Genomic DNA, 27,258 nt, shown 5'->3' on the forward strand with positions numbered 1-27,258 from the left:
TAGAATGAAAAATTGTGAATTATATTATTAATAGCTGTTTAATCTCTGAATTATTCTGAGTGTTTTTTTGTGCTGGTGGCTGAGCTATGATGTGCCAAACCTGATGTAACAATAACCTTCTGGGTATCAGCTAGAGCAGTCCTTAAGCATAAAGTTTGAAAAGTCTACCAGGTAAATCTGTTAAACAGAACAGATCTATTAAACTCAGACTAGAGCATGACCTGTGCTCAGAATGGCTATGAATATAAGTATTTTTTTGTTTGACAATTACAGTTGTGAAATGGGCAGTGTGGTGGATTAGTTTGTGCAATAGAGAATGATGCTAAACTTAGAATTCACTTATCAGCGTAAAGCTTTATTTTTGGAGTTTGTTCATTTCCAGGTCAAATACTGGAAGGTGGCAACTTGTAGAACAGTGCAGTTCTGGACCAGCTGCTCAATAAAATCAGTGGAGGCCTGCTTTCTTTACCAAAAAACCCCCAAACTATGAACGCCAGCAAAAAATCTCTCGGACCAAACCCACATAAAACTAAACACACAAACAAAAAAACCAACAAACCTTCCCCCTTCCCCTCTTTTCTCCCCCATCTACTTTTAGAGATGAAGTTCAATTTCCTTCGAGAGACATACTTCAAACTTTGGTCCTTCAGACACACTGCACTTCCCCACCCCCCCTGCAGTTTCCATCATATCAACTGTACCAGAATCAGGAAAAATGTCTGCCTGACTTTATGTTCATCTAGATGGGTATTTCCAGTTTCGTCCACTCTCATATACTTCACTGAAATGAATGGTTTAGCTTTTTCTACTTTGCTGTGAAATATAAATGATGACCGTGGAGATCAGCTTATCCAAGCATGCTGATATTTCAGAAAACTTTACTTTGTATGGAATGGACTGGGACAAAACTAGATTGTGCAAAAATATATGAATACTGCTTCAAAGTCTTGATAGGTCAGTACTTGTATGATCTGAACCTGTGTAGGTTGTAAAAAAGAAAATATAGGTTGCCTGTAATGTCACACAGAGGCAGAAAGTGACATCTCATGTCCAAAGTCTGGTCTGATAGAAGGGGGTATGCTCAAGTCTTCTAGGACCTGGAAATCCTTGAAAGCTTTATGTCTTTGTGTGTAATCATCTGTGGACAAACTTTCTTGACCTTTTTCTTTGCCTTCCATAGCTGTTGGAGTGATTAGTTTTATGAGTTTTATGACTGTTGATTTATGTGACAGCAGTATCTCTTTAGGATAACAGTTTCATTTAATTTACTGTCCTAGTCTGACTTGGAGTAGGGACAAATGTCTCTTAACAGGATTTACTCAGCTCAGGCAGCATTAAAAGTGAGTCAAGGACATATCAATCAGATAAAATCTCTGAGTACGTAATATAATGGCAACTTCAGTGGTCATAATACTCTAAAGGTAGATGCATTATCTCCATTATATTAGGAAAAAAAAGCTAGTCAATGCAGTTGGTTTGTTAGTGAATTGCTGCTGATCATTGCATGAGAAGTTGCAGGATTCTCTTAAATGGGATTAAGAGCAGTGCAACCATATTCAAGCCCACATCCTGAGTTTGTCCAGTTTGCAGCCCTGGCAGAATGTGGTCCAAGGTCCCTTAACTAGTGACAGCCATTGCTCCCGATCTGTTTGGAAGCACTGCAGGAATTGGTACTGCCTAGCTGGGTATGCCGTGTAGCAGTATGGGCAAACAGCAGCCGAACTCTGTCTGGAATGGGACACTTCAAGCACTACACAGTTGTGTACACTTCAAGTACGACACAGTTGTTCTACTGCTGGGTGACTGGTAAAATGCTGGACTGTGAAGGAATAGGTAATGTATCTTGTTTGGTGCTGCAGAGGAAACAACACAACTTATTCTGGGTTTTTGAGTGAGAGATACCCAGTGATAATGAACTGATGCACGAGTGTTTTATACCAGCAATCTGATGGTGTGTCATTAGCACTCCTTTGTTAGGTCTTATTTTCTTAAGTTTAGGAGTGCTCACCAAAACTCTGCAGTAAGAGAAATGTAGATGAATAATAATGGCTTGTCTTCATTATGAGCTTATCTGCTTGGCTAAGCAGTGTAACTGGTTCAATGTCTATAGTCTGCTTTTACGTACCTCATGGACAGGTTAGTTCTCAAAAGGGTTTGTGGCAAAACCCATTACTAGTCTAAAGATGTGATTTGACTGGAGGAAGAGAGATCAGTAGCATGTTCTTATGACCAGAGAGATTTCTGGGGCGTATATGACTGCATATTTATTGTACTAGTGCACTTCTACTGATGAGAAAGCAGAGTTTTATGGTTTCACAGACATTTCACTCTATGCTCTCAGATAAGCCAAGAGCAAAAATGTTAATAGGATTTCTACACAGCTTGCTTGCAGCTTGCAGTTGCTTGTGTTTGAGAAATTATACTCTGTGTTATGCAATTACACTTGTTTGACAGCACCAGTCTAAATCTTAAACTTAGTTAGTCAAGGCCTGATAAGGGAAAATAGTATCAACCTGTTGGTTGCCATCATTCTTGGGCAAAAAGCTCATCTTTGTCATGGGTAGTTGAATCAGGTGCCAGGCTACAGCAGGAGTGCAGCTTAATCATGCAACCAATAACTTGTGTGTGGAAACTCTGGCAAAAAAATGGATATTTTTACACCTTTGCAGTTTTCAAGAACATGATGCGACTGCAAGGAGCCAAAAGACTTGAGAAATTAGAAAAGTTTCTGCTTCTTGGGAGGGACCAATTAAAAGTAACTGGTGTCCCAGGAACTTGAGCATAGCCACCTCTGTTGGCAGCAGTGTGTGCAATAAGTGCTAGATTCAGCTGTAAGTTTTCAAACAAATTTCCACATTTTAATATATATTTATTGGAAGGGCATAATTCTTGTCCAAATTGCAATAAATTTAAAGTTGGGTTTGAGGACAAAAAGGGTAGGTTAGAAGCTTGGGATTGTCTTCATTTTGATAACTTACTTGAAATGGCTCCAGGCTAGTATCAAGTACCTTGACTTCTGATATATTGTTTGGATGTGTTAAGCCATTTGATGCTGTGAACCTAGAGAAGGGCAGGGTAGTCCAATGAGGGGATTAGGCAGGAAGAAAACAAGGTGTCCAAAGAACTTGGCAAAAGGTTGGTTGCCACGCTTCCATGTGAAGGCTGCTACTGAGTAATGTGACACACGGGGTGTATGTGTAACAACAGAAGGCAAAATGATGCTTCAATTAGCACCCACCAAGTCTGCAGTTAGGTTGCCATGGGTGAAAGTATCTGAACACTGCCCACATTTAGAAAATTGGTTGGAATCTAATGAGAATGCAGGCAGCTAGCAGTTTCCTTCATTATGTTAGGGAAATTTGAAGTGGAATTATGTCAACAGGAGAAGGCTGGTTTGGCAAGATGGACTTCTCATACTCTCTTGTCTTCTGATGGTAAAATTAACAGTGCTTTTAAAAGATGTCACTCCTGTTGGTGTTATATGTTCATCCTTTGTGGAAGTCCACCTGGAGGTTACTATGCTCTGACTATTTTGGGGTGACTTGTATGACTGTGCTAAAAATTACTGTGTCCTGAGCACAGAAGTGACTCTCCCAGTGCTTTTCAAGGGTCAACTGACATCTCTAGATGAACTGACACGTGTTTGGAAGCTTTTGTGTCAATTTTTTTCTGGACTGAGGAGTTTTGCTAGGAGAATCTGAGAGCAAGCACTAGGGAAAGTTGCTGGAGGAAGAAAGGAAATGCACTGGAGTGGATGAAGAATAAATTGAGGAGTCTGAGAAGGGCATTGAAAGACTTAACTTGATCCTAGTTTCCTTGGGCTCTGTTTAATTGATACAGGGTAAGAGGAGGAGAGGCTTCTGCTGTAAGGCAGCTTTAGCATACTGGCACTGATAGCTAATTTGCCTACTTCAAGTTTTTCTTTGTATACAAGTGTGAACTCTTCTTGCTGCAGAGGCATACATTCACTTTGCTCCTGGGGAAAGGGGGTCAGGGGGAAGTGGATGGCTTTCATATTTGCTAAGAGCTACTTCTGTGTCTGGAATCACATGTCAGGCCCAGGACGTTGCTTGCTCATTCATTTTGTGAGCAAAATGTAAGTCTGTCCCTTTTATGCAAATGGTAGATTTCTTTCCTCTGCCAGAATCTAGGAACCTTCTTCTTGCAGACTCCTAAGTGAAATCAAAATAGTCTCTACTGCAGCAAATGCTTCTGCTGTGCTTGTCTGCCATCATAATACTCCCATATGCTGGGGAGATGTGTGGAAGTGCAAAGTCTCTCTGTTCATACTCAGTTTAGAAAGCGTGGGAGAAAATGGAACTTTATTCTGTTGGCAGGGAGGTATTTGCAAATCCACTTCACAAGGTTAAGGGCTGGCCACAGACCTCCCCTGAGGCAGGGTGCCAGAACCCCTTGTGTTCCTGAAGAGGTGAGGTCCTTGGAGTATCTGGGTGAGCAGCCTGTGACTTTGTATACCCATTGTGTTAATAACAGAATGGTTGTGGTGGGAAGGGACTTCTAGAGGCCATCTGGTTCAAACCCTCTGCTCAAGCAGGGCCACTTAGAGCTGGTTCCCCAGGACCATACCATAGAATGGTTTGGGTTGGAAGGGACCTTAAAGCTCAACCAGTTCCAACCCTCCAGCTATGGGCAGGAATGCCACCCACTAGATCATGGTGCTCAGGCCCCATGCAACCTGGGCTCAAACACTTCTAGGGATGGGATGTCCACCACTTCTGTTCCAGTGCCTCACTGCCCTCACAGTAAAGAATTTCTTGCTAATGTCTAATCTAAATTTCTCCTTTTCTGGTTTGAAACTGTTCCTTCTTGTCCTATCACTCTCTACCTGTGAAAAAAGTTGCTCTTCGTCTTTAAGTCCTCTTTAGGTACTGGAAGGCTGCAATGCGGTCTCTCCAGAGCCTTTTTTTCTCCAGGCAACCTCATCTCTCTCAGCCTGCCTTCACAGGAGAGGTGTTCCAGCCCTCTGATCATCTTTGCGTCCCTCCTCTGGACCTGCTCTAACAGATCAGTATCTTTCATTGCTGAGGATCCCAGAGCTGGATGCAATGCTCCAGGTGGGGTCTCACGAGGGGAGAGTAGAGGCAGCTACTGCACACTGGTGGCTCATGTCCAGCCTCTTGTCCACCAGCATTCCCCAAGCCCTTCTCTGCAGGCCTGCTCTCAATGACCGGTTCTCACAATCTGTACTCATATCTGGGATTGCCCTGACCCAAGTGCAGTACCTTGCATTTGGACTTGTTGAACTTCATGAGGTTCTCATGGACCACTTCTCAAGTTTGTCCAGGTCCCTCTGGATGGCATCCCTTCCTTCTGTTGTATTAACTGCACCACTCAGCTTCATGTCATCTGCAAACTTGCTGAGGGACACTTGATCCCACTGTGTGTGTCACTGATAAAGATATTAGAGAGCACCGGTCTTTAATATCCGTGTCCATCGACCATGTCCATGTGGCTTTTGAATATCTCCAAGGATAGATTTTGTGAAGTACTCAACCTAGGCCCTATTGCTTGCATCAAATTGTCCTCTGCTTGGTTGCTTCTGTACTTCTGCCCTTGATAGTAAATGATGCAATTTCTGTGCTACACCAAATCCAGGCACGAACTTTGTAATTACATGGTGGGAGCTGCTGTCTACCACAAGACTGTTTGCTGGTATTAAGCTACTGCTAAGACTGCAGATGGTGCTTGGCTTGGTGATTATCCTTTTAGATATCACACTGTGTGATTCAGCTTAATGGGTAATCAAACCTCCTTTTTTCTTAAAATCTCAGTATCATTTTCATGGTGGGTCCTGATACTGTGGAGTGGGGATGGTGGACTTTTCTGGAGCTGCTTTTCACTCTGGGGTGCTGTGTTAAAAGTGGGAAGTTTGCTTTAAGAGTGCAGAAGAGCAGGCTTGTCTTCTGAGGGAGGCTGGGAGTTCCTTCAATCTGACTCACTCAAGTAAAGATTTAATGAGATTGCAAGGTTACATACTAAAACATTGAAACGAACCCCTTCTGCACTACAGCCTTTTCTTCCTAATGTTTTCCAAGTGTCTTCTAACTGCAGCTTAGCACTATTTCTTCAGCATTTTTGACAGATTTAGTCTCTTACCAGGGATCAGAGTCTCTAGAGAATGGCAGCATAACTGGATAAGTGGCTAAAGAAAAATAACTGAATACATTCCTCTAAAATCTACCTGACAGTGTTTTGACTCTGTTAATCTCACTTGGAAACGTTCCTCTGTATTTCCAGAGTTTGGTCTGACTTCTCCAAAGTCGATGCAGTGCCTTACCTGATCACTGGTTCTGGGGTGCTGGCTGCTGTGTGCTTTGGCCTGGACCCTCTCCAGGCTGGAAAGCTGTTCATCTATTACTGACACACTTTGATTGCTTTGACCACTGTTTGAGACAAAACTTTGTCATAAATCTGGGACTTGTGCCTAACAAAAATCTTAAAAGTGCTGGAACACTTATAAGGTAATAGAGAATGCAGAGAATTTTATCTGATATGAATGGGTTAAGAGTCTTACTGTGGTATCAGCTTGTCTAATGGCAAAATATGCTGAAGTGTGGATCTACTCCCTCACAAGATTTCAGGAAATTAGTCTGAGTTTATAATTGGACTGAGAGGAGGAGAGAACTGCTGTCTTTGCTAAGACATGTGTCAGCTGTCTGAAATACTGTGTACTGAGACTTTGGTTTAAGAAAAGAGCAATGCTAGCAAGCCCATGATCCTTACCTGTAATTTTCAGAAGCATTTATGTTGCTGGGAGAAACATTTTGGGAGAATACTGATCATTATTAGAGGTGGTGGTTGTTGGTGATGGGGTTTTTGCTTGGGTTTTTGTTTGTTTGTTTGTTTTAATAAGAGTAAGTGAAGGCAGCATTTAGGCTTAACAAACTGCTGGAGAAGATATTTCTGTACAAAGAAGCATACTGGACAATGCAATTGCATCAGGGAGAGCTTGTCCAGAGAAAGCATGTGGTGGGAGTCTGAAGTAATGAGATTAATATTATGGTGTCGAGTTGGATTCTGCTAGAAGACAGCAAGCCACATTCTGCTGGCCCTTACTAACAGGGCTGCAGAAGCCTGGGCTCATACTGTTCAGTAATTGCTGCAGCTGTGCACCTGCATTCACGTTTCACTCTCTGGGGGCTGAAAGAGGTGTCTGCTGTTAAAGGGAGGGGAGAGAGCACGATATGAAAATGGGAGCATTAATGTATGAATTTCAGGCTTGCTTAGTGTTTGTGCTTCTGTCCTATTGCTTCATGGCATCTTTCTCTCTTAATGCAGTTTTAAAGTCTTGGATCAGGTGCTGAAAGGGTTTACTTGTCTGTAAACTGGTAAGACTTAGAAGATCAAATTGATGCTACAGAACCTAGATTGGCTTAAGATGCTTAAGTAGCTTTATGACTCTTAAAATGGCTTATGCCTTATAAAACTCAGAGTGAGGAGAGGAGCCTGACTGTTGCTGCCTGAATGGGATCTACCTGTAAAACCTGGGGCTGGTGGAAGAGCTGGCTGGAAGTATTTGCCCCAGCCACAGTTACTGGAAGGTCTCTGGTCAGTCTTGCCTCTTATCAATCTGCAGGAGATGAAATTGAAACCAACTATAGGCTGAGCAGGCAGTTCAATCTTAACAGTCAATTTTGAAAGAAGAGATTAAATCTTTTTGTTATGCCCTCCAAACAGCAAGGACTTCTTTCACCTTTTCCCCCTCTTTGTCAACAAACTCTTCCCCTCATCTTCCCCCATCCTCTTTTACTGATTTAAGTGCTGGAGTCATGATAGCCTTGCCAAAAGTGTGGACTCTGGGGCACAAGTTTGGCATCTCCATGCATAAACAGGACACAAACGAAGGATGTTCGAGATGGGAACAATGTAGCTACGTAACAGCAGAACTCAGATTAGGTACAGACCTTGTGGATTGGTTATTCAGGTAGTTATTTGTCCAAAGTATTGTTTGGATCATGTCCTAGAGTAGCCTCTGCACTTCTCCAATCCTGAGGCATTAATGGCAGCCTTTCTATTTTGAATTTCAGTCTTTGTATGAAACGCTACTGAAAACATAGCTCAGTTTCTTCAAACCCCAGAGATTGTATTCAGTCATACTTGAGCAGGGTTTTGTTTCTCTAGGGAAAGAGGGATATAACTTCTTCATGTATGAACAAACTTTTGTTCTGCTAGACCTAAATGTGGGAAAAGTAGCTTCTCTGCAAGGATACCATAACATCCCTGCTTAATAACTATTAAGGTAGAAGTGCTTTAATACTATTATTGCTGTGCTTAAACTGTTGCTGGAGCCTTGAGCTCAGGTGGAAACTGCACATCGGGGTAGCAAGTGATATCTGAAGGAAGAAAAATGTCTCAGACTAGGCGGGCAAATATCTGGTGGAAAGTGTTTGCTCAAACTTAGCAGCTTTTTTAGTTCCCTCCCTTATGATTCATGAGTTGCACAATCTCTGCTGACTGTTGATGCTAAATGGTTACCTGGGAAGGCTTTAAGCACACTCTCTAACCTTAACAGAGGAGATTACAACATGATTAATGGTAGGAACTGTGATGGTAATGCTTTGCTGAGGCTTGATGAGCCTTCCTGAGCCACTTTGTGACATTCAGTTGAACTTGTCAGTAATTGGTTCAAGCATCCTTGACAGAAGGTATCTACCTTCATGCCAGTCTGTCAAACACCAGCCTCTAAAATGGCATAGATGGCTTAAGTACTAACCTCTTAGTTATCCTGAGACATTAAGGGCAAATGAGTGCTTGTTCTGGAACAAACAAATCTTCAGTTTTAGTCTGTTGCATAGTAAGCAAAACCCTACTGCTACTTTTCTTCGGAGCAGGTGCATCCTTAGGCTTCAGGATTTTTTCAGGTACTGGCTCACAGCTGGTACCTGCAGTAACAACCAAGGTACACAGTAAAACTGAATTTGCAGTGCAGGGGCAAAGAACAAAGATACTTGAGCAGGCACAGTAACTACTCTAAGCCATATAACAGAAGTCTAAACTTAAGTTTCAGCTCTAAAATGTGTGTCTTGCCCTGGGTAGGCAGGGTCCACCTCCAGCCAGCTGCATGTGCTCTGAATTACTGTGAAGAGGAGGAAGCCCATCCAGCAGGATATTTTGGTCATGGGAGGGCCATTTAGAAAGGCCTCATAACAAGGCAGTTTTCATAGTTTAGAGAAATCTTCATTCCTGTCATTGCCTAGCTATATTCAGACTGTTGAGAGCTGCTAAACTGGTCAAAAAGCTTCACACAGCAGAGCAAAACCTTGATTTCTTTTTCCATGTGGCTGCTGTAGCAACCCATCTGTGTGGCCACTATAAACAAGATTAGTCTGAGCAAAGGTGGTAATTAGAAGTGCTTTCATGGTCCCTCTTTTGGCAATGATCTTAGGACAGTAATATTTCTAAAAGCTAGAGATTGTCGTGGGTGACTTCTGGGCTTGTACTCAGGTAAGTCAGGGCAAAAGCAGAAGTCAGTCTGTCATGTGGAGGCTCAGATTTGTAATTCAGCAAATCTTCCCTGTAAGCCAAATGTACATTCCAGCAGTGGGTCACGTCCTGTGCGTGTCTCTTTTACTACACTGAGGATGTATTGGAGAATTTGGCCCATCCACACTTCTGTCTGTAGAGGGGGCAGGCCAGGCCAGGTCAGTGGTCTGGGACTGGCAATCCAGATGTCTGTATAGGGACATTAAAATAACTTTTGCGCAATAAAGATGCAGTACCGGATTTTTTTGAATGGATGGTAAGGGGTAAAGCTGAGTGCAGGGAATTTCCTGAAAAAGACAGGAATGTAAGTGTTGGTTCCAGTAAATGCCCTTGGCCAGGAAATGGTATTCTTGATTGTTAGCAGGGATCAACAGATCTTCATAAGGGTTTTTTTCCCTATAGTAGCTACTTGCAGTTGTAGCCTGCTTGCATTGACTGGTGTTACACTGAATGATTCTCTAGGGTTGGGGAAAAAGTCCTAGGGGGTAGCCTCACCTTCTCTCTATCTTTCTGTGTTGGGAGAGCGAAGGTAGAAACACACATCTCTTTGTGTGCCATGTCTGATAACTTGTCATTTTGCCTAACCCAGTCAGTACAACTACTGCCTGAGCTTTTTGGACAGAAGGCAGTCCTTGACTGTTGAGTTACACGAGGGAAAGCTGCAAAGCAGAATCGGTAGCTATTCATATTAGTGAGCTTGGTTAATAGAGTATATCATTACTGTAGCTATGTTACAGCTCTCTGCTGCCTTTGGATACCTAAACTAGAATCTGTGACCAAAGCTTTGACCTTTGTCAGGTGAACTTTGCAGAATTTCTGGCAGATGCTACAGCCACGTGTCAGAAATGCAGAAGGGCATTACATTTTCTTTTCAGTGGGTTTGCAAAATAGCAGAGACCTGTCTTTCAGGCTCCAGCACTCTCATTGTTATAAGCCTGCAGGTAGTCTGCACCAGAAGCTGATGTAGGTCTGCATCCTAAAGGAACTGCTCTTTAATTAGCTGGAAGGTCTGTTCCCGTGCCTGCTGACTGCAGTGGAAATGGAAAGTTAAAACTTCAGAAGGGATATACTTTCTTGTAGGCCGAGGGAACACACTGCCCGGACTTGACTTAGGTGTGCTGCAAGACTCCTTCACTTTTCTGGAATAATGTCTCTGATCAGCTCTGTCTGAATACATCACTCTTATGGTGGAGGAAGAGATTAACTTCCATTTGATTATGCTCCTCTATGTGCAGGCTGCAGTGAAGATCCCAGGTGAAGGTGTGAAGGAAGGATATCATTGCTTAGCTGTAAAGGTGATCTACACTGCTAGTGAGCTTGTGTTTTCAGTGAAAGAACCTGACCTTGGATGAAAAATTAAAAAAAAGAAAAAAGTGAAGCACTGCAAAATTATGCTGAGTGCCTCTTTTAGGTAAGAAGCATTTCTGCTTCCCAGGGTTAAATCTTAACCCCCCAGTCAGATGGCTTATGTAAGTTGATCTTTCTTTATTGTATACATGTCAAAACATAAATACATTTCATCAGGCGATGCATTTCAGTGTTGCTGGTTCCTGGCATAACTGGCTGTTCTAAATGGTGCTGGTTGAAGCACTAAGGACATAGGGCAGTGCACTTAAATAATTTTTTTTTTTTAAATGAACAAAGAAAACCTCAAAAAACCCTCAGACCAGATATGTTTAGCCTTGTGGGCAAAATCATAATGCACATTAGCACGTTCGTCAAAAAACCTAGGTGGTGTTTATAGCCCAGGCTTCAGAGAGGAGTGCTGCTCTCCTATTCTGAGCTTGCACTGCAATGTGATACCTGGGCAGCAGAGACTAGATTCCCACTGCTGGTTATTACACTGATGGAAGCAGCTGGAGAAATAGTTAGGCACACAGAATTTTCCATTAATCAGAGGAAAAAGTCCAACACAGATGGTATATAGGATAGATTATGGCTGGTAATCCTTTTGTGTCCTAGAAGATTAAGGATATCCTGGTGTAGCTGAAGTCAGCTGACCTTTTTTTATTTAAATGATTGAAAATTCTTGAAGCGGTCCTGCAGAGGACCAGGGCTCTTCCAGAACCCACAAGCGGGTGCGCTGTGAATGTTTGTTAAAGGAACGGTCTGTTTAAATCCAACCCTAGTTACAAATTTACAGGAACTTAACTTCGTGCCATGTAAACAGCAGCAGCTACAAGATGGCTAAGAAGTCACTTGCTAGACAGCTCTATCATATGTAACAGAGCTGAATTTTAAGAGGAGGTACAGTGAGTGTCATGTGAAGAAATGGAGGGTTTCTGAATCCTGCTGTCCGGGTCGCCCCAGGAAGCGAAGATGAATGCTTCGGTGGAAGAAGAGGATGGCTGCGCGCTCTGAATTGTCTGGCATGGATCTGTATGAGGATTACAAATCACCCTTCGATTTCAATGCTGGAGTGAACAGAAATTATCTTTACTTGTCGCCTAGCATAAACCTGTCTCCCCCTGGATCACCTACACTGGTGAAGTCTGGTAACTTCCTTCTCTTCCTTTTTCAAAATCTCTGCAGCAAAAGCTTAGTGATTATAATATGTAAAAAGAAACTTCTCAAATTAGGAATCTATAAGAGTTGACCTGCTGTTAATTCTGATAGTTTATTAGCTTCAGTGTGTCATGTAGGTAATATGTCCTGTGCTATGCATTTACCAGCTTTACCTTGTTATTTCTTCAGTAGAAAGGCAGTTTGAGGGAAAACGAAGTGAGCAAAAAGAATAAGGAACAAAAAGGCAACTTCTGCAAGAACTGGAGTAATTGGCTTAGTTTGACTATTAGCTTTTTGGGCAAGGGGACATAGGAATTGCATTCTTAGTAGGACTTCAGAGCTCTGTATAGTCTAAAATCTGCTTTTGCCTTAGTACTGAAAATCTCACTGATTAACAAAGTTGCCCTCTTTTACCTTTACTCTGTTCAACCTGGCATTTAAAATGGTGTAAATCTTAAACCTGCAGATATTAACTGCACTTCTGCTCCCCTGTGCTGTGCTGCAGTGGCATCCATCTAGTGCTTAACCCTACTAGCTTCTAGCTGCTAACCTGTTGTACAGAACACCTGCAGCCATGTCTCCCAACACATCCTAGTCTAGTGTTATTGTCTTTACTTTCCATTCCTTGCTACCAGATGTAATCTTCCAGAGTAATTTTAAATATAGAAAGCTTAGACCTACTTCAGGTGTGGCAAAGGAAAGTTACAAGGGTGTTAAGTTTTTTTGGTGGACCTGTTCTTTAAAATCTCAAAGCAACGTGCACCCCTGTGTGAAATAAACCAACCCCCTTGGTGAACCTGACAAGCCGGGGCTTCTGGGAGTAGTTTTCAACTTTCACTTTTGCAATTACTGCATCTTGCACCTTTTCTAAAGGAGTGGGGGAGCAGTCCTCTGTATCAAGTGGTGATGCATCACCATAACCACCAGCCTTTGCTGGGCTTTTTTTATTTTTCATTCCCTTTGAATGAATATATGATTAGTGTTTGGGAGAAGCCCAAGAGCTTTCTCACCCAGGTTGAAGAAATATGTCTCACTTTGGCTTTTTCTCTGAGAAACGGGAAGTACTTAAATTTGATTCTTCATATATATTATAAAATAAATATCCCCTGTAGTACTGTACATTACTCAACCATTGGAGTGATCTTACAATCCTGTAACAGCTTGTTCTCCTGAACTGTAACAACCACCTTTTTTCTTTAGCTTTGCCAACTGTATAGTGATAGCCAAAATCTCATTCTGAGTGCCTGACACAGAATATGTGGTCTAAAGAGAAAGCTTCATGGAGGCTACCCCCCTCCTCCGAAGGCCACTCATCCGAAATGACCTGGACTTCCTTAAACTGCCTGTGTTTGCTGCTGATCTCTGAATTCAGGCCAGAAAGAGGCAGGAACTTCTGGTCAAAATAGAGCATGAACTTGGGTTGAAACTGACCAAAGGAAACCCCAAATCAGAAAAACTGAGTGTAAATCGAATTACTCTAATGCTTTGCCTACCCTGGCAGGATGATAGAGACTTAAGTGCCATTTCCCTGAATTGTGGAGTCTTAATCAACAAACTTGTTCATGTCTTTATTTAGTTCACTTAAGTAGGTCTAATAAAGTGCTGGGTTATTATGCCAATCTTAGAAATACAGACCTAAAAACTGACCTTTAAACTGGGTAAGTTTTCTCAATATTATGTAAGTATTTCCAATTTTTCCCCACAAAGTGAAGTTTTACTCTGTTTAAGAGTTTGAGAGGTGAAATGTTCAGCTAAACTTGGTTATAGCAATCAGAATACCAAATAACTGAATTTTAAGTCCTTTGCAGCATGAAGATGCAAGAGAATTAACGTAAGGAAGGGTAAAAAGTTGGAAACGATTATAATAACAATTATACATAATAGTATGAAGTAACAGTAACAACAGTTTTGTTGGTGGAAAAAGACCACAAGTGAGAAATGCTCTCTTAATAATAGTTTGAGGAGAAGTATTTCCATCTGTTGGCCGACTGCTGGTTTCTTGCCCCACACCCCATGAAAAGATCTAAGGTGGGCTGTGCACCTTTCCTTACCAAGCTTTCTCGAAGCCAGGATCTTGCTGGCAGTCGGCCCTAGATTATGGGTTAAATTTGGATTGTAGCCACACCATTGTGGAGGTGTGTGGGTTGTTACCTGTGTAGACAACTGCTCCTTGGTCAGATGGTTTAGTGTGAAGGAGCAAGATTCAGGATGGGAACAGTTCCCAGGCATGAAGAAAAGCATACAGCAATTGGCAGGACTTTATTATATGGACCTTACAGTTATCATATGGACTTTACTGTTATTATGTGGTTTCATTGTATTCACACTACACAGTGGTCGTGCCCAGGCTTGCCATGAGTTTGCCTGCTGCCTGCTCCCTGCTTCCTCCCCTCCTCCCCCTTTTGTCCATGTCCCTATCTTGGTTTGTTCCCCTGCTTGTCTGTCTCATGCTCCGCCCTATGTTCTGGCCCTTTCCCCGCCCGAGCTGACAAAAGACAGGGTGCACACGTGAATGGGGCATTCTACTTGCACTCTTCCTCGTGTCCCATCCCCTCTTCGGACAGCGGCAGTTTAGCACTTCCCAATGCATGGATGAACCCTGTGTCCTGCAAGTACTGAACTGAGGAATGGGAGTAAAGTGAACAGAGAGGTGAACAGTGTCAGGGGATGAGAGGGGAATGCCAGAATAAATACTGAAGGGAAGGTGTTTGCATACTTCATATGGAGCTCAAGAAAAAGTAATAAATGGAAGGGGGTCAGAAGGCAAAGAGAAGGCCTGGTCAGATGTGCAGGGTGAGGTATGAAGAACTCAGAAGAGCAGTGACTTCCTGTCTTCCTAAAAGATCTAGAAATGGGAAGGGAAGGAGAGATCATTCCCTTGCATCTTAGCATTGTGTCTTAAATTCAGTGTAGTAGGCAAGAAGCAACTCAAACTTTCTTAAAAAACTAGTTTTCCAAAGACAAGGTACATTCCCAAAGCAGAAGCTATTGCTGCGGGGGACAATCCAGCATGTTTTCCTACTGGTGGATTCACTTGATCTATTTTTGGTGATATAATCCAGATGACTCTTCATAATCGGATTGAACAGACTTTCAGCTGGATGTGCTAATGCTCTTGGAGTCAGCATGGCCTTTGGTACTCGCAAACTTTCAGAAATGACTTTTGTGACAGCGAGCTCTGTGGTCCCTGAAGGGCCTGCAGATGAGAACAAGGTCAGGAGTTGTAGGTGCACATACTGGGAGGTTGGAGGGTGTCCAGGGAAAATGCAGTTTGCATTGTTAGTTTACTTTCAGTAGAGGCATGTGTAATTAATAGGTTAAATAGGAAGTTGACAAAAAGGTGTGGCATTCTTAATTGTTAAGAAAAGGAAATATATTGATGTATAAACAAAAAATTATCTGGTTTTGTGACATGAGCCATAATACTTTTTTTCAGGTGCTGCAGTGCTGTGCTTTGGTTTGGGCATTAGACTTCAAGTTTTTTCTGCCCTGGATTTCTACCAGAAAATAGTGTCTTGGGAAACCCATAGGACCTACACAATGTTTGTGTAGAAGACACATGTAAATCTCTGAGAAAATGTGGCATAGATCTCAGGAATAAATGCAGAATGGGGTTTCATCTTCTTTCTCTTTGCTTCCTCCTCAGTGTATTCTGTGGTAACAGCATTTACAAATGTTCTGCCGATATAGCAGTGTGGTTTTAGAGGACAAGTATTCTGGACACAAATACAGGCAGAAAATATAACTGTTTTGGTAGAATTTGTGGAATTGAGCTTTACTTGAGTTCAGTAACTTGGTCAAGAACAAGGCTGCTGCTTTTCTTAGACTCGACAGCTGCTAGTAGCATGTTTCATAGAATACTTACAACTAATTACAGACACACAGAATTTTTTTTTCCCCTGACATTTCAATTGATTGTGATGTAGCTGTTTGATATCAAACCTCACAGCAAAATCATAGGGGTGATCTCTTCGAAAATTAGTGAGTTTCTGGATTCCCAGACTAAATGATAGTATGAAGTGCCACCAGAAACTGCTGAAATGAGGATGGAATTTTGTAGGTTAAATTACTATAGTGATTAATAGGAAACATTACTTAATGTGTCCTCAACTTAGATGAATTATATATTTATATACATGTATACATGTATATGTGTACATACACACACACTCACCTTCTCTCCTTATTAATAAACAATCCTATTTTTTTTCTCTTGTATTTTAAGATTTTTATTTCATTTCTTTTTTTATTATCATTAAAGCTATTTTACCTCTTGAATAGAGAATTAGTTCTGGGAATCCACAACCATTCCAACATGCAGTCTCCCTACAAACGAGTCTCTCTGCAATTAGAACAGAATTCCTTAATTCTGGCAAACTCTATGTTAAAGTGTCAGCCACAGAGATTCAAAATGGGAAATCTTTTGCTGTAAATTTTGTTTGTTGCATTAAAAGGTGTTTAAAGTGATCTTACTGCAAGCACTAAGGACTAAGAATAAAGGAATTTTACAAGTGAATGCACCATCATAATACAAATAATATCATCATCCTTCCTTTCCCTGAAGCTGTGAAAGCAAAATTAAGGAAAACCATAGGGATATTTGTACTTTATATAGGAGTTTGGCAGAGTTTCGGTTTCTGGATTTGGAAGGGGAAGAGACAGCAGTGTGAGTGGATGCACATCCTCCTCAGTCCCTTCTCAGCACTCCACTGCTTTGTCTAAAGTGACAGCCATTTGCTCCATCTCTGGGCTTCTCAATTGTCGTAATGTCCGGGTGCAAATCAGCAGCTTACTTCTTGTTCCATGATATCTGCCACTTTCTAGCCACAGTTGTCCCAGTTACTGGGGATGAGAGAGGTTGAACAGGGTACAGAGGAAGAGTTTGTACTTGCAGTGCAATATTTTTCTCCACTGTTGCAAACCTTGCTTGTTGCCAAGGCTGCTCTCAGTGTGCTCATTTTTAAATCTGATCCAGAAAGTGGTAAGGGAGGGAGCCTCTACATTGGCCTTGAGCACCTCCTGTGCTTCCAGAGTTTCTGTGCCAGATGAGTGAGAGATCAGAGTGCACACAGACTCCTGGGCAGAGGTTGTGTAGGAAACACTGGTTGGGACATAGGATTCTGCACCTTGGTTTCTCTCAGAGAGTAGTGGGATGTGTTGTTCTCAACGTGTTCCCAGTCTCCTATTACAGCAGCAGTTGCAATTATATTGAGCTTCAATGCAGCTTGATAGAATGAAGTGTAAAATGCCTTTAGTTTCCTGTATGCAGTAGCACTTGAGGAGCATGACTTTGGTGTCCTCTCATCAGTTTTCTTTGTTCCCTGGCACAAAAGGGCTGTATGCTAACATTAGCTGCTGTTTGACAGACGTGGTAATCTGACTTTAAATGCTTTATCCACCTCAAGGACTGCTGAGAAGTGACTCTATACCTGAGGTTGGAGAGGATGCTGCTGCTACAGTCAGTATGGCAGAAACACTCTCGGAAGAAGAACAGGACGAGCTAAGAAAAGAGCTTGCCAAGGTAATTCTTTTGCAAATAGCTCTTAAACTTATTTTGAGAATGAAAATCTGGGATAATGCTGTCTTTGAACATACAGTTAATGCTTTGCATAGTTATTCTGTGAGTGTCTAAAGCCCTGTATGACACTCCTTTGTATTGCGGTGAGGGAAAGGGAAGGTGTCAAAGAGAAAAGAACAGCCAGTTCTAGCGAGGGGGAATTAAGCTGGAAGTGCTGAGTGTAGAGATCTTAAACCAAGATGCATAAATATCTAACCCTTTATTTCCCTCAAGTGAGAAGTGGGTAAGTAAGCAGTCAAAGAGAATGTTGTCAGGAGCCAAAATCCAAGTATTGTCTCAACTGTTGTGGAGTAATTAAAGCTGTTTCTTTCATGAAGAATGCTTTGCTGTATAGGCACTGTTTTGCTAATGTCTAACCACTCTTCCTGTACCTGGCAGAATTTTTTTAAGAGCAGGTTAAAGTAGCACTCTGAAAGATAGTCAAGTGTTCAGGCCTGAGACATGCATTTCAAAAGGTGTCAAAGTCAAGCTTTTTTGGGCTGCCAGTCTTTTTTTTCTAGTAGCTCTGTGTGACTTTAGGACATAATAAAAGATGTTGACTTAAGCCTAAGGTTGGCAAACAAAGGTTAGCTGTGAAATAAGCACATTTAATGCAGTCTTGTATTTGGTAGTCCTGAGTATAATTTCATGCCAAAGATCGTGAGGTTAGTCTGGTCCTGCTGGGGTGTGTCACTGGACTTCAGACAGATATGCTAAAAACAAAGGTGCATTGAAGATGCTGGTATTTCCTCAAAGGAGCTTAAAGGAGTGGGCAGCCTGATACTCTAAAGTGAGGTGATCCTGTCTGGATGAGGAAGTAGGGTTGGAGGTATGCCCCTGCTTTTGTACACACAGCCTTAGTGCCTCTGTCACATCTATATAGCTCACAGGATGGCATAGTAAAACTGTTTTGACGTCCCTGGTCATGATCTGATCATGCTTCTGGAAGAGGTGTAAGTGACCATCTGAGTAAAGAGGGAACAATATAGTTTTCTAGTTGCAGAGCAGCTGCTGTGTACTTGTGTGTTTCTGTGGGTTTTAACTGCTCAGTCTGCCACCATTTCCACCCCTGATCTGGGGAAGGCACTCCTGTGGCTGGATCCAGTCTCAGTTGCTGGCTTAAGCCGCAAAAGAACCTTTCTGTTTGAGCAAGGATACAAAACTTGTGCATGGATCAGACATGCTCTGAGCTTCCTGACACTGGTCACACATTGGTATCTCTTCTGACGTGGAAGTAGAATACAGGCTTGGCGATTGTCCCAGGTTTGACTAATCTTCAAGCTTTACATATCATAGGTAATGATTTCTAAGTATACAGTCTTTTAGTTACCAATGTACATATTCCAGTAACAGCTAGCTGCAGATAGATTACTTTCTCACTAGCTCTTGTTGTAGACTATGTTGGATTTCCCTTTTAGTATTTAGAAATGACTGTGAGGTAATGTTAAAAACCTGTTAGCCCTCCTGGTACTTATGTCTAATAGATGTTTTAAAGAATACATATTTAAATGGCTGGGTTTAATGGCCAGTCTTCGCGAACGAAGATTTTGGGAAAGATCTTTTACCTTTCCAGCCTGCGCAATGGATTTTTTAGGTGAGACACAGCATGCGCTGAACTGAGCCCACCCTTTAATCCTGAGGTTCATCTGCCGGGGCCAAGCAAGCTTGGACAATGGCAGTGAGGTCCTCAGGACGTAGGTTTGTTTAGAGTGACCTTCTCATAGATGGATGGCCTCACAGGGCTGACGAGCTCCATCAGCCGGGGGGACCGGGGAATCGAACCTGGGTCGCAGAGGTGAGAGTGCCGCATGCTAACCACTAGGTAAATGGCTGGGTATATTGCTTGTTAACTTACTTCTCATCAACTCTCCTGTCACAGGTGGAAGAAGAAATCCAGACGCTCTCACAAGTGCTAGCTGCCAAAGAGAAGCATCTAGCAGAGATCAAGAGAAAGCTGGGAATTAACTCCCTACAGGAACTAAGGCAGAATATTACCAAAAGCTGGCAAGATGTTACATCAACCACGGCGTATGTACAAGTTCATGATGATTGCGTAGGCTGTTGAGGTGAAAACTATTTAGTTCTTGTGTCATGTCTAAACCCTTTGTGCTTGTGAAATGAGGCGAGTGTAGATAAGACAAAGTTAAGTTGCACTAAAACTTAGCTGGATAAATCAATGTAGATTTTTTTAAAGAAGGACAGCACTAGTCATATCTCATGCGAAAGAAGAATGATTGTAATGCAGGCTAACACACTTTTTTTGTTTGACAGATCTGAGATACCATCATTGTCCTGAGTCCAACAGAATACCCTTCTTTTCCACCCTGAAAAATTGTTGTAAACTGAGCTCATGCAGGAAGAGTGCACTATCACAGTTACTGTTCTTGCTAAACACAACTGTTAGCTTAAAGTCTAGAGCGAGCTGCCTTCTGCAATTAATGACTACACAGAATGTAACAGGATGTACCTCAAACTTTTTATGGAGAGGTTTATTGACAGAACTGCTTGGTACAAAAGTTCAGACACTTGGCATAAAAACTAGACCTTTTTCAGTGTGTGTGCATAGTGTTGTTTTCTTGAGTCTTATTTTCTTTTGAGGGTTTTTTTTTGTTGGTTGGTGTGTTTTTTTGCGTGAGTTTATTTTATTTTTTGGCAAGTCCTACAACAGCAGATAGCGTCTTTTCTGGTAGGTTCATGTTGGTGATCCTCAAGTCAGTGGTGGCAGAGATGCTGTAGCTAGAAAGGACCGCAATCTCTTAAGTAGTTGTCCATTAGACCCCAAAACTGAAGTATACCTCTACATTTGATACAAATGTACATATACTTAAAGATTCCTTATGTGTTCTATTAAAATAACTAAAACCTAAATTTTGTTTGAGCACAGGTATAAGAGAACATCAGAAACCCTGTCTCAGGCTGGTCAGAAGGCTTCTGCTGCTTTTTCTTCTGTTGGTTCAGTCATAACCAAGAAGTTTGAAGATGTCAGGTAGGTTTCTTTAGCTTTTTGCAAGTAGTTGCAATTTTTATTTAAGCAGGTAATCACTGAAATAAATTTTTGCTGTTAACATACCTAGTACTTCTAGAAGTTAATCTATCAAGAGCCCTCAGCATCTGTTTTAGGAGAGCTAAGAGACTTGCTGCAAAATCTGCTTGTACGTCCTCACTGATGCAGAAGAGTTCTGTGGTGTGTACTTTATATATGCGAGAGAAACAACGTATCCTACAACCTCCACTACTGCTCTTACTTTTCTGGTGTGATTGCAGGTGGCAGTCTCTCTACCTGCCTCTGATGCACATAGCACTGTCATTGCTCTTCTCTGACTTTCTCAGCTTGTGGAATGCTATATTTAGACAACTAATATCTTTAACTGTTTGTGGTTTGACGGTTTGTTTTTGTTGTTTGGGTGTTTTGTTTTGTTTGTTGGGTTTTTTTGTTTTGTCTTGTATGTGTATTCCTTCCAGATGTGTTTTATTTTTTTGTAAGCTATTCTGCCTCATAGAAGTGGCTTGATTTTATTACATTTTTAAGAGATTATTAGCACTTTTAAATTCTTAACTATTGTTGGCATACAACATATTTTGACTTTGTGTCAAAGGACACAAATGACAGCCCTTCATGCACACTAGGTAAGTCTTGTGGTCATTTTTAGCACTGTTGTGAGTTGCATGCAAAACTCCTGCTGGATGCACTACAGTCAGATGCTTAGCTTACAATTCTTTGATTATGTAATTTTTACTACTGGAGCATAGACAATTATTCATCTTTGAATGTAATTTGTTGTGAATAATGGGTTAAACTTATTTTTCAATTATTGGGCAAATAAAAATTCACACATTCTAACAGAATATTGCTGCATTGGAAGCAGTGTAATAAAATCAGCTATCTGTTTTAAAGTGCTGCCATTAACCTCTTGCTTTTTGAAGTCTAGTGAGAAAACACTTTGAGGTGCAGCTACACCGTTACATATTTTTCTTCAGATTTATCAGAACTTCCTTTCTTTCTTTAATGCTTACTCTGGCATTGTGCAGACTACAGGCATTTTCACATTCCTTTAGGTAAGGTGGGCACAAGAATTGTTTCTGAAACTAAGCATGTAGTCAGACTGTCTCCATTAAAATCTTTAATTAAAAATTTTGTCTGTAGAAGGTAATTTCTTCTTTTGTTCAGTGTTAGTTAATGTAAAACTGAAGCTCTTTTAACATCAGGGAAGATATTTCTTCATGTTCACCTGGTAACTACCCCAGAACATAAAATCTTGAGTATATTTCATAATCAATTAGTCTCTCTTCCTTGTAAGAAAGGAACCTGCTAAAATGATTCTACAAGGTTTTATTGTGAAGAGACAGAATATGGTATTGAGGTCAATGGCATGCAGGATTCCTCCTTCTTTGTCTGTACCATGTTTGTGCTGTAGAAATTTCCCCCTTTTTGTGTCTATTACAATAGCTGTTTAGCATTGTGACTCTAACAAAATTACTGGAATCAAAATGTAAACTAGCTTATACATTTCCTGTTCACAGTTTGTCCAGTGAACAGTCCTTGAGTTAATTACTTTAGCAGCACCAGTGTTTTAGTTACCTTGTCTGCATTGCCTTTTATCTGCTTAGTCTAAGCAAATATTCAATGTTTTCAGTAGTTAAAATTCCTGTGTAGCAACTTGTGTCCATTGCCTTTCATCGTGTCTATGCGTGCCTGAGTCTAGCTTCATCTTTTCTGTACTCTTCCACTAAGTAGCTAAAGACAGCACCAGGATCTCTATAAAGACTAGGGATTTGGCTCCTAGAATACTAACTAGGAGCTATATCCCCCAGGGAGGAGATGGGTGGCGGCACAGGATGCTCTCTGAAGTGAGCTCAATTTGCTCAGGTATGAGAAGAGCAGCTGGTCTGAAATATGTCCCCTTTAGCATCAGTGAGGTAATGGGAGCCTGGAAGATGTCTCTGTACCTTTGGGATGCAGAGCTCAGCTCCTCACTTTACAGGGTTCATTCACCTTCCTTAAGGCTATGGTGTTCTCCTATTAGTATTAGACTATTGCACTGGACAAGGACAAGCACAGACTCTGTCTTCAGGAATTTAATACATCAAAAGAAGAGTGTCCTAATTACTCTAGTTAGTAGCTATGTGGGTGTTGAGTACTCCTTATCAGAAACTGGGCCACTGGGAGGGAATGTAACAGTGCCAGAGGAGTCCACAGCATTGGTGTGCTTCTTGGGGAGGATCACAGCAATGAAAATTCAAGGTATTGTTATAGATCCTTTGAGAAAGCCTGTAGGATCACTCTTGAGGAGAAAAGACAACGCAGAAAGAATCGTGCCTTGCAGACTCTACCTCCTAAGGAGTCTTTCTGCTGTGCCTTTTGCAACTGGACGTGTCTATCTCATATTGGCCTTTTTAGCCACCAATGCGCTTGCAACAAACGTGGGTAGTGCCCTTCCCAAATCTTCATTTGCGAAGCCTAGCCATGATTTGATGATTTGTTATAAATTCAGGAGCAGTAAGGTTTAAAAAATAAAACAAAATTGTGAAAAATTAGTGCTGTTCAAGATCTTAGTTGCACTTGAGCAAGAGACTAAAAACCTTTGAGTTTTTTTTTTCATGAGAACTAAATTCATCTGGGATTCAGCTAGTGAATTCAGGTCCCAGGGTTATGTGACTACTCAAGTTGTGTCTACTTTTAAGACTACGCAAGTCTGAACTTCAGAAAATTTTAGCTGCCTAAATTCTTTCCTGGAAATAAGAATTGATGGGCCTGATACTTGTTTGAACTAATACTGAATATGCAAATGCGTTTTTATTCTTAAACTCTTAAGTAGCAGCTTCATCGTGGCTACGCTTTCCTTGTATTGTTTTAGTTGAGGGACTTCTCAGCTTTAATGGTGTGATTTCTTCTGTGTTGGACTATTTGTACGTGTTCCATGCAGCAAACATCACATGCAGGTCTTCATTCTTGCACTGCAAAGTGATTTTTGTAGGGAGTTAGAAAAGGGAGTGAGGCAGATGGTGGAGCTGTGAACTTAGAAAGTACAGAAATGGAGGGGAAGGGAGGACTGGTAATGCAATGTCAGTGTGTTATTGCTTCCTTTTTTCGCTTGTTTACTCTGCTCTTTGTTATGCTGACATGAACTTTGTTCCTTCTTAGGTTTCTCTTAATACCTTTATTCTCCTTTATAAGAATGTCTTGAAGTTTGTGATGAACTAACCTTCCTTGTGTAAGCAACATCAGTATTACTTGCAAAACAGCAATGGTACCAAGATGTAGTGCTCTTCAAACTTCTGAGCAATCATGACTTTGCATGTGGCTCCTCCTGTACTGTATCTGTATTATGGAGCAGAAGTCCATCTTTGCCTTGTTCTGAGATTGCAGAATAACTTTCTTTGCTTGCTTTGAAAGTCTGATATATGATCATGGATTCCTAAATATCATCATTTATCAGCTGGAAACTTAACTACTAACAAAACTAAATAGCTAGTGTGTATGCACTTCTCAGACCATGTTTCTAGGTAGGGACTCTGGCATAGGTCCTTGTGCCTTTTCAAAATGTGAGGCAATGTAGTAGCTTTATAAAATAATCATGTAAAGGATAAGAAAGCTTTTAATGTAATACAAAATACGTGGAAGACTGGAGAGCAACTTAACTGTGTCTTTTTTATTAATTGTTTTTTTAAACGAGGAATTTGCTTGTGAGCATTGTAAAAAGGGTTTCTCTTTTTCAGACTGCCCAACTTGGTCTAGTTGAGTGAGTGCTTTGTCATGGAATTCTGTCATTTGGGGAAAAAATACAGGTTCTCTTCTTTAGAAAGCCTTTCAAGGCTTAATTGTGCTTCTTTGCACTACTTGAAGAACAGATGATGTTAAAAAAAAGATCAACTGCATTTATCTAATCCAGTTCTCTTGCAAACCAGATCGTTGTGATAAAACTATCTTATGATGTCATACAAAACGGATACTGAGTGTATGTGTAAGTGTGTAGTACAACAGCAAGTAAATCCTTCATGAATGTATGAATAGTTCTTCTATTAAATGATCTCTGATATTAAATTAAACTTCTGTAGAACCTGTTAAAAGATCTGCACTACACTATAGGTTGTTGTTTTTCAGTGTGAGCAGTTCTACAGGTTGTAAATACATGTATTTCACCCTCTTTAGCCTTAAGCTTCTTGCAGGTTGAGGGGAAGTGGCTGAGCATGACTGGAACTAGTTAGTGTCAGCGTAGTTCTGCAATAATGCCTGTCACGTAGCAAGGCCAGAACTTGTAGTAGTCCACATCTCAGTGAGGAATATAAATTACAATCCAGAAGACAATCAGCTTCTTTGTGTTCTGGAAAAGCCTGTGGAAGTCAGTCCTTGCATAAGATGAAACACAGCAGAAATGGGGTTGGGAAAATGGATGAAACGTGGCCGTGCGTTACTGATGTGTGTCAGGGAAGCATCTGGCCTTTGTGTATCTGATTCCCAGTGCACTGTATGTACAAATCAATCTATGGTTGTGCATCTGCCCTAAGGGATCCCAACTTTAAGGGAACTTTTCACTTGTGTAGTTTTCCTGTATCACTGTATTTTACTGATGAGCCTCCAGAAAGAATCTCTTAAAACTCGTTCGGCAATGAACATACAACTTTTTTGCTTCTGTGAATGTATCTTTCACTGTGCTGAGATACTAATTGAAAGTTTAGAGGTACATCATATGAGAGAGTTATTTCCCTTCCCTCTCCTTCTCCCTCAGCAATTACCTGGAAATTATTCTCTTGAAAGACATCGTAAAGCCCAGACAAAATTCGACATTCCAAATATAGTTATGAACATCTGTGATCATCAGTTTTAATAATTTTAAGTTACTATTGTGGTATTTGATAAGAAACATTTAACATATAAGACTTGTTTGTATCAACAGTAAACAGGGATTTTCTAGATGGAACTAAATTGGATTCTAGGTGGTCTTGAGGTTATTTGGGAGCTCCTTAATCTATATCCAGTCACCTTCTATGAGTATGTGTAAACAAACAGTAACTGTATAGCAACACTGGCTGGTTACAGAAATCCTGCATGAATTTCAGAACACAGAACTAGGACTTTCTCCCTGCCCCCAGCATAAATTTGACCTTGAATACAGATTGATGTGACTGCTCTTGCTAGATAATGTATATTGACGAGTAGATAATTTGTATTGATGAGTGTGGAAATCTTACGCTGAATTGAAATGCAGGCCTTCTGAATGTAGGGATAATTCTTTTCGGTAGGAAGGTGAGTTGATTGATAAGACTCGAGTGTTCACTTTCTACTTGATATCATCCAGACTGTAAATGCAGCATGACTCTCATTGACTCTCATTGCTTGAGAAACTTAATGAGTAGACAGACTGTTGCAGCTAAGCAGAATAAGTACTAACAAGCATGACACTTGAATCTCTCTAAAAGGGAAAAAGGTTGTTGCAGCTTTTGCTCTGACGTACTTGTGTGTGTGCATGGCTAAGCAATCTAAAAAAGCAAACCCAAGCAGTTACTGTATAGGACTGTGTAAGACTGTTTGGCTGTTTACCAAAGATAGTATCCAGAAGTCAGCTCTCTAAGCCAATTTCTTCTCCATGTAATACTTAAACTAATTTCTTGCTTTCTCTTTTCTTAATGCTGGCACTTAGTATACGCTCCATACAACATTCAATTAGTATGCCTATTATGAGGTAATGTATGTATAATCCACCTGTCGTGTTTATTTATTTTCATGTGTAGAATCAAGTAAAATCTAACTTAAATCAGCTAACATAGGTTTAAAACAAAACCAAAAAATCCACCCAGCTTTGTAATGGATTTCCTGTACTAACATAGGATAAAGTTTGTTTTATTTCTGTTTATTGGTGGTGGCTGTCAACATATGGAATGTGACCAAGTGCAATTCCCCGCTGTTTAGGAAAACTATAACAACTTTTCCCTGAAAAATTACATTATAAATGTAATGCTACTAAGTGATTGCTAGTTTAAAAGGCAATAGCTTGGCATATGTTTTTGAACAATGAAAGTGAGTAAAAAAAATACTGTGGTTTCACAAAAAGTCTCTTGGTGACTTGGGGTGCTTGCCTTTTCTCTCCCCTTGCTTGGCACTGTGTCCCTCTATCTCCTGAGAGTCTGGTTTGATATATGTGTCACTTTATGCTTTCCCAAGTGAGAGAGTGCTGCTAAGTGTGGGTGACCTACACAAATACCAAGCAAAGGGAGAAGGGAAGCTTCAGATTTCTTTTGAAAAACACCCTTGTCTTTAATATTTATATAATGAATTTTTGTGTCTGTTATGAACCCACAGTCCTGGGGCACTGAAGGCAAGCAATTTCCATCCTGCATAAACGCAGAAAAAGTGTACAAGCTGCTGCACAAATTTGCACATGGCAGTGACAGCTAGTTGGAGCATTAAGCCACTCTTCTGACCCTAATGGATAATACACTGGCCCTCAGCATTGGAAATCCTAAGCTGTCCTGCTCTTCATATACAAAACTTACCATTTGTAATTACAGCTGCCTCTGGCACTTAAAGACAAGGGGGAGTCTCCCTTAAATTTAACATGTTAGAAGAAAATGCCACTGTGAACCATGTTTTATTAATTTAACATGAAGCCAATTAAACTGAACTAGTTTTCCTATAAAAAGTGGAAAAACTCTGCTGAGCTTGCTTCAGCAGTAATGTACTAGGCTAACCAGAA

General features: G+C 41.0%; 1 protein-coding gene across 5 annotated transcripts in view; it reads left to right on the forward strand.

Moving 5' to 3' along the window:
* TPD52 (tumor protein D52) overlaps positions 1 to 27,258 on the forward strand; it is a 41,739-nt gene that overhangs the window by 11,574 nt on the left and 2,907 nt on the right. For 2 of the 5 annotated variants that reach the window (XM_027689055.1, XM_027689130.1), the window contains exons 2-6: positions 17,415 to 17,530; positions 19,446 to 19,594; positions 20,451 to 20,552; positions 21,596 to 21,622; positions 26,206 to 26,247. In XM_027689055.1, coding sequence (XP_027544856.1) covers positions 17,415 to 17,530; positions 19,446 to 19,594; positions 20,451 to 20,552; positions 21,596 to 21,622; positions 26,206 to 26,247 — 436 coding nt within the window. Of the gene's footprint in view, positions 1 to 11,545; positions 12,000 to 17,414; positions 17,531 to 19,445; positions 19,595 to 20,450; positions 20,553 to 21,595; positions 21,623 to 26,205; positions 26,248 to 27,258 lie in introns of those variants that run through there. The other 3 variants (XM_027688799.1, XM_027688878.1, XM_027688960.1) reach the window with 3 other exon arrangements.

Source organism: Neopelma chrysocephalum, unplaced genomic scaffold (genome assembly GCF_003984885.1).
Source record: "Neopelma chrysocephalum unplaced genomic scaffold, ASM398488v2 Primary Assembly neopelma1_22, whole genome shotgun sequence".
NCBI lineage: Eukaryota > Metazoa > Chordata > Aves > Passeriformes > Pipridae > Neopelma > Neopelma chrysocephalum.